At 43.1% G+C, this 15,484-nt stretch overlaps 1 protein-coding gene across 1 annotated transcript; it reads right to left on the minus strand.

Moving 5' to 3' along the window:
* Positions 1 to 672: 672 nt before the first annotated feature.
* On the minus strand, positions 673 to 8,207 carry tnfsf18 (TNF superfamily member 18). Its single transcript, XM_038989346.1, has 3 exons — positions 7,389 to 8,207; positions 2,234 to 2,300; positions 673 to 2,120 (listed from the first exon to the last, which is right to left on the minus strand). Exons 1-3 carry the CDS (start codon positions 7,566 to 7,568, stop codon positions 1,756 to 1,758), a joined length of 612 nt encoding a protein of 203 aa, XP_038845274.1. The 5' UTR covers positions 7,569 to 8,207; the 3' UTR covers positions 673 to 1,755.
* Between the last annotated feature and the right edge of the window lie 7,277 nt (positions 8,208 to 15,484).

Genomic DNA, 15,484 nt, shown 5'->3' on the forward strand with positions numbered 1-15,484 from the left:
CCAGTGCTTTCTTAATATAATAGATTACATTCATGTTTCGCAGCGGGAACTTCACTTGTGGAATTCGTAACAACGTACATTTTATCCTAGTTTAGTTGGCGCTATAAAGTCGGTTTCCATCCAATTTGCGTTAGATTTTCATGCTAATATTCTAAAATCTGCTAAAACGATATGTGCATTCCCCCGCCAGGCATGTTTCCATCAAACATACTTTTTTTATGGGTAAAAGGCTGTGCTTGAGGACGTAGTGCAGATAAAAAATAACTTCTGCCGTTAAATTCCCATGTAGCCTACCGAATGGAAAATGGGTTTCCACCGCATTTTCAACTCTACTGATGGAGTTAGGAAACGCGCACTCTGATCTTGGAATACGCGCTCTAGCCAATAGCTCGCAGATTCAGTGCGGTAGGCTACCAACATTGTGCGATTATTGGATAAGAGCAATATTATTTGTATTTTTCAAAAGGCAGCCAAGAATCGATCATCGTCCAGAAGAAGACCCTCGATATTTATTGAAAAGGAGCATCACCTTGCACATTCACCACCCTGTGAAGTTCATCATAATGTATTTCATCTGTAGCCTAATAAACGGTATGCTTTCCCGAGTCGTAGTGGGAGAACCACACAATTTATCATGGCGTGACTCCAAGTTTACATCGATATGATGGTTATTACATCAATATTTGCGCATGAAGGTGTTTCCACTGCCATTTCTCGCATAACTAATTTTACCGACACAAAACGACCCCACCTTGTATAGCGTACATTGTATTGTCTACATTTGGAAGGTTTACCGAAACATTTTCTGTTTCTATCAGGCCTGTCATTAAATGTTTTACCTGACGTACTTTACTCGCATAAAAGGATTGAATGGAAACCTGGTTAGTGACATACATTCATGGATTATCTCTACATCTCATCCTACAACATACTCAACATGTCCTTCAAATTAGATATAGAAAATAAATAAGAAGAAAATAATAATAAGATAATATTGTAATAAGACATAAATAGGTAAAAAAACGAATATTTTAAATACAAAGCAATACGCAAATATTAAAGTAAACATTAAAGATATGTTGATACTGTGCATTCTCTCAACAACCCTGTGCACATGACTTGATAAGACAATCCCCTCATTCATAGCTTAAAAAACAATATTTACTGGAAAAACATACTAACTATAATCCTGAGCGGTAAAAACAGTGCTACTTCATCCAAGAGAGAAAAAGGCCAAAGTAACAGTACAACCCATAACCCATGATGACCAATACTTTTAAACATATTTTTCCAACATTACAAGACATATTATTATTTTATATTTTTAATCCCCCTTCCCTGCAGGAGGCCTTTTGCATTTTGGTAGGCCCTCGTTGTAAATAAGAATGTGTTCTTAACTGATTTTTCTAGTTAAATAAAGGTTAATAAACATTTTTTTTTTTTAAATCAGTAGAATTCTGGAAAGAAAATCCTTGCAGCTCAAAACCAGTTGGAAGGCTAGGTAGAGTATAAAGCAGTGGAATAATCTTCTGTGATGAGCAGGGAGTCGGACTGAATCAGTTTCAGTCAAATATACCGTGTCTCCCACATGATCTTCCCCACTACTCCACCTCTCTGACAGGTGGTGGGATGATGGGTTGATCCCAGTTAGCTCCAGATCCCCAGGATCTATTCAATCAACCCCTACCAAATGACTCCCTGATCTAGCCCCCAGCATGTGTCTATGAAGACAGGAGTGTCTATATCCAATAGATTCTAAAGATATAATTTTGGACCTATGATGCCCAGGTATGTGGCGGTGTAGGTGGTGTTGATCCTGGCACCAGGGGAGACAGTGACTGTGAGGATGTCAGAGGCTGCTAGATCCACAGCCCTGCCCAGGAACCCTGTGCTGAGGGAGGTGTTGGTCATCCTTACTTCCAGCAGGACTCTGTTGGGCTTGTTCACTCTCACTATGTGCTGTCCAGACACCTCTGGTGTCTCCAGAGTCACCTGAAGATACAGGAAGTAACAACCATCCTGGTTGATGGTCAGGGATCCTTCCTTTAGGGAGACAGAATTATTCGCCTTGGACTGCGTCTTCCACTTGATCCCACTTCTCGCCACCGAGACATCATTATCTGTGGATGATCAATTGAAAACTGGCATCAGTAATGTGGCTAGAATTGGAATATAAATGAATTGTGACTATATCTAAAAATTCAAAGAGACTGAACTTTCTAAGAACTCTCACCGTCTATACTTGTGGGTTCAAAGGTGAGCATTTGCCATGGCACTCTTTGATGCTCCAGGGGTATGCTCTGTGGAGACAGAAATAACTCATCATTAGTCACTGATCTCTCTACTCATTGAAGTAATGGTGGGCATCCAAGCAACACGACTCAAATCCTAACAGTAAAACAAAGAAGGGTTGTGGTCAATTCCATTTAAATTCCAGTCAATTCAAAATGTAATTTTCCTCATTGAAAAGCACTGAAGATAATTGGAACTGGAATTTGAATTTCAGTGTACTTCCTGAATTGACTGGAATTTAAATATAATTAACCCCAACCCTGGAACAAAGTATGATCTTCAAACTATCCTTTTTATCTGTGACAGGGTACGAACTACAGCTGTTGTCTATGTTTCCCTGGGGACCCTATTTAGGGAAGCACAGGCAGGAAGGTATAAAAGCACCCCTCAGTTTCTGCAGAGACGGAAGATACATTTGGAAAGGATATGGTTACGTGTCAAATGTTTGCAGATGGGAGAAGTATAGTATTGAAGAATCTGTCAATGGAAAATGTTGCAACTGTGGTGGGGATCAGTCTCCGGACTTCCTTGAGTGCCCTGTTAGGGTGAAAGAGGTTGAGGTGCCAAGAATCAGGGCTGGCAGCAGATCTCTTATGTGGAGGCGGTGAAGAGAGTTGAAGGGGCAAGAGGCAACAGTGTTGAAGATATGGAGGTGGATGCATTCCAACCAGTTGCTAGTGTTTTAAGTCAATTGAGTGATCTGGATACACTCATTGTGAAGAAAGTGGATTTTGTGGCATTTATAGCCACAGTGACTAAGTGTCTAAGAAGTCCAAGAAGCTGGACATCATCATATCTGCAGCCGAGAAGTTTTTGGGGCTCCAAGACTTCATGGCAGAAGCACTGCAAAGACTATTGTTGCTTGTAAATGTACTCGCCCTCACAGGAGTCTTTATAGCCTGTTTAGGGACCTGATTGGATTTTTTTTTTTTTTTACAGAAAAGCAGGTTGATTTTGTTTAGTTAATTTCTTTTTTGATAGATTATAAGATATTTTATTTATTTTTACCCACATTATTTCCTTTTTGGGGATCCTTATTATTCACCTGCACAGTAGCTGGCGGAATGCACATCACAGTTACATTTTTGCGAACGCCATTATACCATAGTTCACTCAGGCCATTCTTCTTCTATCTTAATTTATCCACCATTTTTGGTATTTGTTCAAGAGAGCTTTTTGTCCCTGAAGAGAATTTGGAGATGTTGTACTGTATTGGTGCTGAGCAAGTTCATGTTTGAGGGAAACCATTTTGAGAATCATGCTGATTTTTTTGAAGAAGAGTTTGGGGTGAGGTCAAATGTGCTCTGAAGGTATGTTTGTTACATTATTTGTATCAATGCTGATATACAGTACCAGTCAAAAGTTTGGAAACACCTACTCATTCAAGGGTTGTCTATTTTCTACATAGTAGAATAATGGTGACAACATCAACACTATAAAATATGGAATATGTGGAATCATGTAGTAACCAAAAAAGTGTTAAACAAATCAAAATATATTTCATATGTTAGATTCTTCAAAGTAGCCACCCTTTGCCTTGATGACAGCTTTGCACACTCTTGGCATTCTCTCAACCAGCTTCACCTGGAATGCTTTTCCAAGGAGTTCCCACATATGCTGAGCACTTGTTGGCTGCTTTCCCTTCACTCTGCGATCCAACTCATCCCAAACCATCTCAATTGGGTTGAGGTCGGGTGATTGTGGAGGCCAGGTCATCTGATGCAGCACTCCATCACTCTCCTTCTTGGTCAAATGGTCCTTACACAGGCTGGAGGTGTGTTGGGTCATTGTATTGTTGAAAAACAAATGATAGTCCCACTAAGCGCAAACCAGATGGGATGGTGTATTGCTGCAGAATGCTGTGGTAGCCATGCAGGTTAAGTGTACCTTGAATTCTAAATAAATCACTGACAGTGTCACCAGCAATGCACCCCAACACCATCACACCTCCTCCTCCATGCTTCATGGTGGGAACAACACATCCAGAGATCATCCTTTCACCTACTCTGCATCTCACAAATACACGGCAGTTGGAACCAAAAATCTACATTTTGGAGTCATCAGACCAAAGGACAGATTTCCACCGGTCTAATGTTCATTGCTCGTGTTTCTTGGCCCAAGCAAGTCTCTTCTTATTATTGGTGTCCTTTATTAGTGGTTTCTTTACAGCAATTTGACAATGAAGGCTTGATTCACACAGTCTCCTCTGAACAGTTGATGTGTCTGTTACTTTAACTTTGTGAAGCATTTATTTGGGCTGCAATTTCTGAGGCTGGTAACTCTAATGAACTTATCCTCTGCATAAGAGGTAACTCTGGGTGTTCCTTTCCTGTGGCGGTCCTCATGAGAGCCAGTTTCATCATAACACTTGATGGTTTTTGCGACTGCACTTTAAGAAACGCTTAAAGTTCTTGAAACGTTCCGCATTGACTGACCTTCATGTCTTAACGTAATGATGGACTGTCATTTCTCTTTGCTTATTTGAGCTGTTCTTGCCATAATATGGACTTGGTCTTTTACCAAATAGCACTATCTTCTGTATATCTTCCCTTCCTTGTCACAACACAACTGATTGATTGGCTCAAAAGCATCAAGAAGGAAAGAAATTCCACAGATTAACTTTTAACAAAAATGCATTAATTGAAATGCATTCCAGGTGACTACCTCATGATGCTGGTTGAGAGAATGCCAAGAGTGTGCAAAGCTGTCGTCAAGGCAAAGGGTGGCTACTTTGAAGAATCTAAAATCTAAAATATATTTTTATTGAACACTTTTTTGGTTACTACATGATTCCATATGTGTTATTTCATAGTTTTGATGTCTTCACTATTATTCTACAATGTAGAAAACAGCCAAAATAAAGAAAAACCCTGGAATGAGTAGATGTGTCCAAACCTTTGACTGGTACTGTATGTGTGACAATATTAAAAATGTTCTATTGTTCTGTGCTGCCACTGCAATAGTGGATTTATTTTTTAGTTGGCTGCAGACTATTCTGTGTTTGGAGAGGCATTGGGAGTGCAACCAGTATAGTGACTCAGACCTCCATTAAGGTAATTGTTTATTCTGTTGTGCGTTTTATATTTCAGTGAAATATTTACTGTTTATTTATAGTGTCCAACAAGCAAACCTAAACCTCTAAGCTTAATAACCTTTAAAAAAAAAAAAATTATATCTGCCTTTCTACTGTTTTCCTTCAGTGGGCATAGTAGAACCTGTAGTTATTATATTACTTATGTCTAGATGTTACATATCCCTACAGAGTTTGCTGTCACTTATACAGATATAACAGTAAGTACAGTTATTTTAACAGTGATGTTCCATATAGGGCAGGGATGTGCAACTTTGATGGGGAAGGGGGCCACACACTATCTGAACTCAGCATGATGGGCTGCAATGGCTTGCAGGTCTGCATACCCACATCCATATCCACACATGCAGTCAGAGCTGGCCCTAACCTTTTGGGGGCCTTAAGTGACATTTTATTGTCTGATTGCTGACATTCTGTTTACCTGTCTAGAAGTGAGAGCGTGCCATGTGAGTGCTCAGTTGGGGAATCCATCTTCTAATTAAATTAGAGGGGATGGGGTTAGCATCAAACGATTGGATTTAATACTTTCTTGTGCACTGCTCAGCGACGCAAACAACAATGTTTCCATCAGAAACGATTACGGATACCATCCAACACGGGAAACATGCTGCTAAAACATGTACAACAACGTTTCCATTAGAAACGATTACGGATACCATCCAACACGGGAAACATGCTGCTAAAACATGTACAACAACGGGTCGGGCGATTTCTCGCAAGCTCTATGGAATGCCCTTAGACACGGCTTATTGATACATTAAATAGTAATAAAGGTGTCTAGATTTGGGCTAGATGTTGCATGCCTATCACATTTAGGAATTAATTTGAACTAGTTGCTTCCATTAACATTTACTAATGGAGTATGCCACACTTTCATGATCGTAAAATAGAGATTGAAATCTGATTTCAGAGAAGGAAAATCTGCACAGTGGCATTTCCCTGCATGTGGATATGATGTTATGACATGTCACCTTTCCCTGCAGTGCGGTGAGGCTGGTGGTTGAGCCCTCTACTGTCTGAGAGCCTGGAGGTTGATAAGTCAGACAGAGAAAGCAGGACTGACGAGGTATGGCCTAGCCTAGGCTCTGGTCCTCCCACAGGTACACGTTTTGGTTTTTGCCCTAGCACCACAGCTTATTAAAATAATCCAGCCTTGATTATTTGAATCAGCTGTGTAGTACTCGGGCAAAAACCAAAACCTGTACCCCAGGGAGACCCCAGGACTGAGTTTTGGGAAACCCTGGTCTATTGTATATCCTATTGGCGGGCCATGTATATGATGATGATGATGATGATGTTTTGACTACTCTCTGTCTTGGAGGGGGCAAAAATGAACAAAACGTTTGTATGAGACATGTTAAAACTTGTTAGAGGTTGGAAACATGTTTAAACCCGTCTTGTGGTTAGCTTACCAGAGATGAGTCTGCTGTGGGTTTTGGAGCTGAAACTATTTCTGTCAGAGGCTGGGGGAGGGAGATGGGAAATATCATGACGATTGTCTTATCAGTAACTTTTAAGTAACTACGTTTTGCCTGAGAAAGACATTTGTATTCAGCTCTACTGTAGGCTTTATGAAACAGTATTAATATGATATACACAGTGATCATTCAGTAGCACACAACCAGCCCTTTCATATTGGAGAACAGGGTTCTGATGTCACCAGTACTAAACCACACATAGTGATGCGTTTCCCCCACCAGCTGTGATGCTACTGAAACCACTTCAGAGGCTTGTACTCAACAGGTGCAACAGGCAGGTGTTACCACAGCTACAATACACCGCTCTATTGACACACATTGATCCAACTTCAAGATCTCATCTTATTTTTACACAAAGGGAGCTACAATACATATCTCAGATTTAATTCAACTTGATTTCACTATGTCCCTCCCTAAGTTGTGATGGTCAGGGGCTCTTTTTCAATAAACAACTAGCAACAGCATTACATAGTTAACACACACCAAAGAGTGTGTAAGTGTGTGTCTATGCAGGTTAGCATTCTTACCAGTGCGTGTGGCCTGGTGATGATGAGTAGGGTGATGGAGACCACATGGCTGACGGTGAGGAGACCGACCCAGAGAAGGAGTCCACTGACCAGGCGCCGCTGGCTCGAATGGGCCCCCGGGCTATGATGGTGGCAGTTCTCTGAAACCTCACAGCGATCCATTGACTGCTGCGGCATCATCAATCTGCAACGTCCGGCTGTGGGGGAGAGAGAGGCTCGGGTAGAGCAACCTCAGTCCCCTGAGATGCAGCAGAGGGAGTGCAGGAAGAGAGAGAGATGGAGCCACTGTGTGTGTTTGTCCTCTTGGCTTCCTCTGCTGTGAAACCTCAGAACACTGCTGTGTGTGTGTTGCGTCTGTATCCGACGAGGACGTCTTTATGTCTGTGTTCTGCTCTGTGTTCCTCTGTAGCTGTCCAGGACAGGAGGCAGGTTGGGCTGGTACTTTCCTGAGTGACTGAAGGAAAACAAAGAGACTAGATAACTCTTCACGTAGGGGACTGGCCCTCCTACTATTCACACTACTCTCATAGAGAAAGAGGAACACCACTCACAACCAATGAGAAAACGAGGGCGTGATAAACATTGACCTTTAAGTGAAAATGAGTCATTCACATCCTTCCCCTAAATAGATTTTACAATGTGATTTGTCAGCTACTACTATAAACCAAATCGAACCGATAGATTTTGATAGTGTTTTGGCACTGTTCAATGTGAGTCCATTCACTTTCCTGATGTGTCAGTGTGTAATTCGCTTTCTTTTTCTATTCTCTTCCTCTTTCTCTTTCTGTGCGAAAGTACTGTAGTAAAATACAGGTCAAGTCAACATATTCAAACCCCACTCTTCAGCACATTAATATGATAACATGTCACAAGGTTGTGTTTCAAATGTTTGCATCTCTAAAATCTCCCAGTCTCAGCTGCATGTCAGGCTGTGCTGTGCACCTCTTATGGTTTCACTTTGGTTACTTGTGGCTGACCTGGGGAAAGTTTCCGGACCACACAACAGGGTTAAGGTGTCAATCTTGGTATTTGAGTACACTGACCTGGTTAGTGATGACAAAGGCCAAAACAACACCTACACATATGATGATTAGATGGACATTATGGAACAAAAACACTTCCCTAAGTGAAAGTTGGATACTACTATCCGTTTCTAACGTTGTTTAAGTTGTAATGGAAATAACTGACCTTTCCTTTCTTGTGGCATATGAGCAATAGGCTTTGTAATATACTAGCACACAGGAATGCGGGTAAAATAACCATGTTTATCTGATGTAATTGGTGAAGTGCAACGTACAGATGATGACATATAGTAAATAGTAACAGAGCAGCCCTCAGGCACTACAGGTTAGTATATGCATCACATCTCCCTTTCTTTGGATCATTTGTTTCTCAAAACAATGTTGTTTCAACTCAGTGTTTCACATTGCAAACAATATGCAAACAAACGTTGCTTTTTTTTTGGTAATATAGACATCACAATAGTCATTACATTGTTATTATTAATGTCTTGTCAATGTTTTATTTTTTCTTCTATTTTGTTTTTTGTTTGTTTTTCAACAGTCTCTGTTTGAACTACAAACACTGACAGAATTGGCATTCTGATAGGTCTTCCATAACGAGTTGAATTCACTGGTGTGTCAGTGTTTACATTGTTGCTTTACATTGTTTGTTTTGGTTTTGTTGGTGCTGGAGAACACACAGGTGAGTAGTTTTCTTCCAGGCTGACACTTGTTTCAGGTTCTCTTTCCACTGGATAAGGTAAGTCCATTATGGTTTCTGAGTGTCTCTCTGGGTGTGTTTCATGTGTTTTTTAACAGGTGTCTCCGGTTCCTTCAGTAGATTCTCTCATTTTGTGTTTGTACTATGTATGACCTTGGCTGGTCATGTTTTCCAATTAAAATCGCTGGTTGCCATTTGTTGTCTTGTCTGTTCCTGACTCGTTCTCCTTCCTTCATGACCAAAAGCTTACATGTGCTTTGGTCAAGGTAGTGTTTTGTCTCTGTTGTCTGCTTGTGAGCCTGTTCCTGATATGCTGATAAAGTCCTGGATTTAACAATCTCTCTGACTTCAAAATCTTTGTCTGCAGCCTCCCTCCCATCAGTAGGTGTGCAGGTGAGAGACCTACTCCATCCAGGGGTGTTTCTTTACTCAATGAGCGCTAAGTATTCACTATGTAACAGCCTTATTCTAAAATTGATTAAATCGTTTCCCCTCATCAATCTACACACAATACCACATAATGACAAAGAAAAAACAAACAAATATTTTTGGAAATAAAATTAAAAACTGAAATCACATTTACTTAAGCATTCAGACCATTTACTCAGTACTTTGTTGAAGCACCTTTGGCAGTGAATACAGCCTTGAGTCTTCTTGGGTATGACGCTACAAGCTTGGCACACCTGTATTTGGGGAGTTTCTCCCATTCTTCTCTGCAGATCCTGTCAAGCTCTGTCAGGTTGGATCGGGAGCGTCGCTGCACAGCTATTTTCAGGTCTCTCCAGAGACGTTTGATCGGGTTCAAGTACAGGCTCTGGCTGGGCAACTCAAGGACATTCCGAGACTTTTCCCGAAGCCACTCCTGCGTTTTCTTGGCTGTGTGCTTAGTGTATTTGTCCTTTTGGAAGGTGAACCTTCGCCCCAGTCTGAGGTCCTGAGCGCTCTGGAGCAGGTTTTCATCAAGGATCTCTCTCTACTTTGCTCCGTTCATCTTTTCCTCAACCTTGACTAGTCTCCCAGTCCCTGCTGCTGAAAAACATCCCCACAGCATGATGCTGCCACCACCATGCTTCACCGTAGAGATGGTGGCAGGTTTCCTTCAGACGTGACACTTGGCATTCAGGCCAAAGAGTTCAATCTTGGTCTGAGTCCTTTAGTTGCCTTTTGGCAAACACCAAGTGGGCTGTCATGTGCCTTTTACTGAGGAGTGGCTTCTGTCTGGCCACTCTACCATAAAGGCCTGATTAGTGGAGTGCTGCAGAGATGGTTATCCTTCTGGAAGGTTCTCCCATCTCCAAAGAGGAACTCTAGAACTCATTCAGTGACCATCAGGTTCTTTGTCACCTCCCTGACCAAGGCCCTCTTCCCCCGATTGCTCAGTCTGGCCAGGCGGCAAGGTCTAGGAAGCGTCTTGGTGGTTCCAAACTTCTTCCATTTAAGAATGGAGGCCACTGTGTTCTTGAGGACCTTCCGTGCTGCAGAAATGTTTTGGTACCCTTCCCCAGACCTGTGCCTCGACACAATCCTGTCTCTGAGTTGTACGGAAAATTCCTTCGACCTCATGGCTTGGTTTTTGCTCTGACATGCACTGTCAACCTTGAGACTGTATATAGGCAGGTGTGTGCCATTTCCAAATCATGTCCAATCAATTGAATTTACCACAGGTGGACTCCAATCCAGTTATAGAAACATCTCAAGGATGATCAATGGAAACAGGATGCACCTGAGCTCAATTTCGCGTCTTTTAACAAAGAGTCTGAATTTGTTATGTAAATAAGGTATTTCTGTTTTAGTTTTTTTATACATTTGCAAGAATTTATAAAAACATGTTTTCGATTTGTCATTATGGGGTATTGTGTGTAGATTGAGGAGAAAAATAAAATTAATCAAATTTAGAATAAGGCTGTAACATAACAAAATGTGGAAAATGTCAAGTGGTCTGAATATTTTCCAAATGCAGTGTATGTGGGGCAGCAGGTAGCCTAGTGGTTAGAGTGTTGGGTCAGTAACCGAAAGGTTGCAAGATCGAATCCCTGAGCTGACACGGTAAAAATCTGTTGTTTTGCCCCTGAACAAGGCAGATTAACCCACTGTTCCCAAGCCATCATTGTAAATAAGATTTTGTTGTTAACTGACTTGCCTAGTTAAATAAAGGTACAAAAAATTGCTTTTTATACATCTTCTCCAGTCTGAACTACCCTCTCAGCTTGGCCGTTTGACTGTGGAAATCTAGGGCTCGACGTGACATGTTTGAACTCTCAGCTGGTAGAAAACTCTTGACTCACAAGACATTTCTTGACTCACAAGCTGTGAGTGGGGCACAAAACGTTGAGCACCCCATGCTTTGCAAAGATCGACTTTAGTGCTGTAATTACGTGTTTACTTGCTGTCCCACTGAACTTGGAGATTTCTGGGTATTTTGTAATAATCCACACATAGTAGAAATTCTGTGTCATTGTAATGGAAGAGGTCCACTCTAACTTTGGCCCAAGCTCTCTCTTATATTGGATGGGACATGAGCGGCTGTTTGGTTGTTGTTTTTGTGTTTGTTGCAGACTGCACATTTTGTTACATCTTCAATCTGTTTAGCCACGCCTGGCCAGAACTTCCCTTCCTCTTTCCTTACATTTTACAATTCCCATGTGTGCTTCATGGATTTTTCAGATTTCTTCTCATTTTCTGAGAGACAACAAGTTTTAACTTTTGAACAGCAGTTCATCTGAGTATTTCAAGTCCTCTCTGAAGGTGCAGTGTTGCTGTATTTTCTTTGCAACTTTCCCTCTCGTGTCTGGCCATCCTTTTTTAACTGTTTCTGTGACCAGTTTTAACTCTCCATCTTCTGCTGTTGCTGTTTTGAATTGCTGCAGTTTCTCCTCTGAAACAGGCTTTTGATCGATGTAGTTTACATCCAGCTCACCATCGAACAATTTCTCTCTCTAATCCTTCAAGTATGCTCGGCTCAGTGCATCAGCGACGTGTATCTCCTTTCCTGGCTTGTCTGTCACATGTAGACTGTATCTCTGTAGTCTCATCAGCATTCTCTGCAGTCTGGCTGGTACTTTCTGGAGCGACTTCTTGAAGATTGTTTCCAAGGGTTTGTGGTCTGACTCCACCTGGATCTGTTTTTCATACAGGTATTGATGAAACTTCTTGCAGCCATACACTATTGCCGTTAGCTCTTTTTCAATTTGAGCGTATCTCTTTTGACAGTCTGTGATGGATCTTGACCCGTATGCGATTGGCTGACCATCTTGCAGGATCACAGCTCCCAAGCCTTCTGAGCTTGCATCCACAGTCAGTTTTTTTAACATCATAGTACTTTAACACTGGCGCATTGCTGACAAGCTAATCAAATGGCTATTTGCATTGCCCCCCCTCCCCCCTCATTTACGCTGCTGCTACTCTGTTTATTATATATGCATAGTCACTTTAACTCTACCTACATGTACATATTACCTACTAACCAGTGCCCCCGCACATTGACTCTGTACCGGTACCCTCTGTATATAGCCTTGCTACTGTTATTTTACTGCTGCTCTTTAATTATTTGTAACTTTCATTCTATATTTTTATACTTATCTATTTTTTACTTAACACATTATTCTTAACTGCATTGTTGGTTAAGGGCTTGTAAGTAAGCATTTCACTGTAAGGTACCGTTTGTATTTGGCGCATGTGACAAATTTGATTTGAAGTGTTTTCATGCTTTTGAAGCTCTGTTCCTGTGCAGACTCCCAGTCCCACTGAATTTCTCCTTCCAGCAGTTGTCTCAGTGGTGCGCTGACATCTGAGAGATTTGGGATGAACCTTGTGATGTACTGCAACATTCCCATGAACCTCTGAAGCGCTGCTTTGTCCTCTGGCCCTGGCCTTTCTTGTATTGCTCTGACCTTTTTGGAGGCTGGTTTCAAGTCTACTTTGCTTAACACATGTCAATGTAGAGAATTTCTGTCATTCTGATTTTGCACTTGTCCATATTCAATATCAAGTTGATGCTTCTCAGTCTGTCTAGTAGCTATCTCAGTCTCCGGTCGTGCACTGGGCTGTGCAGGCGCACTGGAGACACCTTGCGCAGAGCCGGCGCAGGATATACCGGTCCGAAGAGGCGCACTGGAGACCAGGAGCACTGAGCCGGCACCACCCTTCCTGTCTGGATACCCCTCTTTACGCGGCAGGTACGGAGAGCATGTACTGCACGTAAAACCGGAAAACATGGCACTGGAACCATGACCAACTCCGCTCGCCCCGCTCGCCAACCCGTGTGCCAATTGGGGGGGTTGCCTCTCGTGCTCCCGACTCTGCCGTAACTCCTGATCTATCCGCTCCTCTCTATCTGCCTCCGCCTGTTTCCATTGCAGGCTTTTGTCGCCTGCCATGATCTCCTCCCATGTCCACGATGTCCTAAACTCCCTTCTCTCCCGTGATCAGCGCTGATCCTCTCTACTTCCGGCGCCGACCGAGATGGCCGCCTCGCTTCGCGTTCCTAGGAAAATATGCAGTATTTTGTTTTTTTATGTGTTATTCCTTACATTGGTACCCCAGGTAATCTTAGGTTTCATTACATACAGTCGGGAGGAACTACTGAATATAAGAGCAATGTCAACTCACCATCGTTACAACCAGGAATATGACTCTTCCGAAGCGGATCCTGTGTTTTGCCTTCCACCCAATACAATGGATCTGATTCCAGACCCTAAACAACGATGCCGTTAAAGGGGCAAACGAAGCAGTCTCCTGGTCAGGCTTCGGAGACGGCCACATCGCGCTCCACTCCCTAGCATACTACTCGCCAATGTCCAGTCTCTTGACAATAAGGTTGATGAAATCCGAGCAAGGGTAACACTCCAGAGAGACATCAGATATTGTAACGTTCTTTGCTTCACGGAAACATGGTTCACTCGAGAGACGCTAACGGAGTCGGTGCAGCCAGCTGGTTTCTTCACGCATCGCGCCGACAGAAACAAACATCTTTCTGGTAAGAAGAGGGGCGGGGGTGTATGCCTTATGATTAACGAGACGTGGTGTGATCATAACAACATACAGGAACTCAAGTCATTCTGTTCACCTGATTTAGAATTCCTCACAATCAAATGTCGACCGCATTATCTACCAAGGGAATTCTCTTCGATTATAATCACAGCCGTATATATTCCCCCCCAAGCAGACACATCGATGGCCCTGAACGAACTTTATCTGACTCTTTGTAAACTGGAAACCACACACCCTGAGGCTGCATTCATCGTAGCTGGGGATTTTAACAAGGCTAATCTGAAAACAAAACTCCCTAAATTCTATCAGCATATCGATTGTGCTACCAGGGCTGGTAAAACCTTGGATCATTGTTATACTAACTTCCGCGACGCATATAAGGCCCTCCCCCGCCCTCCTTTCGGAAAAGCTGACCACGACTCCATTTTGTTGCTTCCAGCCTACAAACAGAAACTAAAACAGCAAGCTCCCGCGCTCAGGTCTGTTCAACGCTGGTCCGACCAATCTGATTCCACGCTTCAAGACATTTAACACCATAGTACCCTCCAAACTCGTCATCACGCTCGAGACCCTGGGTCTCGACCCCGCCCTGTGCAACTGGGTCCTGGACTTCCTGACGGGCCGCCCCCAGGTGGTGAGGGTAGGTAACAACATCTCCACCCCGCTGATCCTCAACACTGGGGCCCCACAAGGGTGCGTTCTGAGCCCTCTCCTGTACTCCCTGTTCACCCACGACTGCGTGGCCATGCACGCCTCCAACTCAATCATCAAGTTTGCGGACGACACTACAGTGGTAGGCTTGATTACCAACAACGACGAGACGGCCTACAGGGAGGAGGTGAGGGCCCTCGGAGTGTGGTGTCAGGAAAATAACCTCACACTCAACGTCAACAAAACAAAGGAGATGATTGTGGACTTCAGGAAACAGCAGAGTGAGCACCCCCCTATCCACATCGACGGGACAGTAGTGGAGAAGATGGAAAGTTTTAAGTTCCTCGGTGTACACATCACGGACAAACTGAATTGGTCCACCCACACAGACAGCGTTGTGAAGAAGGCGCAGCAGCGCCTCTTCAACCTCAGGAGGCTGAAGAAATTCGGCTTGTCACCAAAAGCACTCACAAACTTTTACAGGTGCACAATCGAGAGCATCCTGTCGGGCTGTATCACCGCCTGGTACGGCAACTGCTCCGCCCACAACCGTAAGGCTCTCCAGAGGGTAGTGAGGTCTGCACAACGCATCACCGGGGGCAAACTACCTGCTCTCCAGGACACCTACACCACCCGATGTCACAGGAAGGCCATAAAGATCATCAAGGACAACAACCACCCGAGCCACTGCCTGTTCACCCCGCTATCATCCAGAAGGCGAGGTCAGTACAGGT

Source organism: Salvelinus namaycush, chromosome 3 (genome assembly GCF_016432855.1).
Source record: "Salvelinus namaycush isolate Seneca chromosome 3, SaNama_1.0, whole genome shotgun sequence".
NCBI classification, from domain to species: domain Eukaryota; kingdom Metazoa; phylum Chordata; class Actinopteri; order Salmoniformes; family Salmonidae; genus Salvelinus; species Salvelinus namaycush.

What these genes read in the sequence shown, in the direction of transcription:
- tnfsf18 (XM_038989346.1), bottom strand. Translation starts at nt 7,568, where the DNA reads ATGATGCCGCAGCAGTCAATGGATCGCTGTGAGGTTTCAGAGAACTGC. An exon ending in TCACCAGGCCACACGCACTG is followed by an intron (nt 2,301 to 7,388) that starts GTAAGAATGCTA and finishes CTGTCTCCACAG; the next exon opens with AGCATACCCCTGGAGCATCA. An exon ending in TGAACCCACAAGTATAGACG is followed by an intron (nt 2,121 to 2,233) that starts GTGAGAGTTCTT and finishes GATCATCCACAG; the next exon opens with ATAATGATGTCTCGGTGGCG.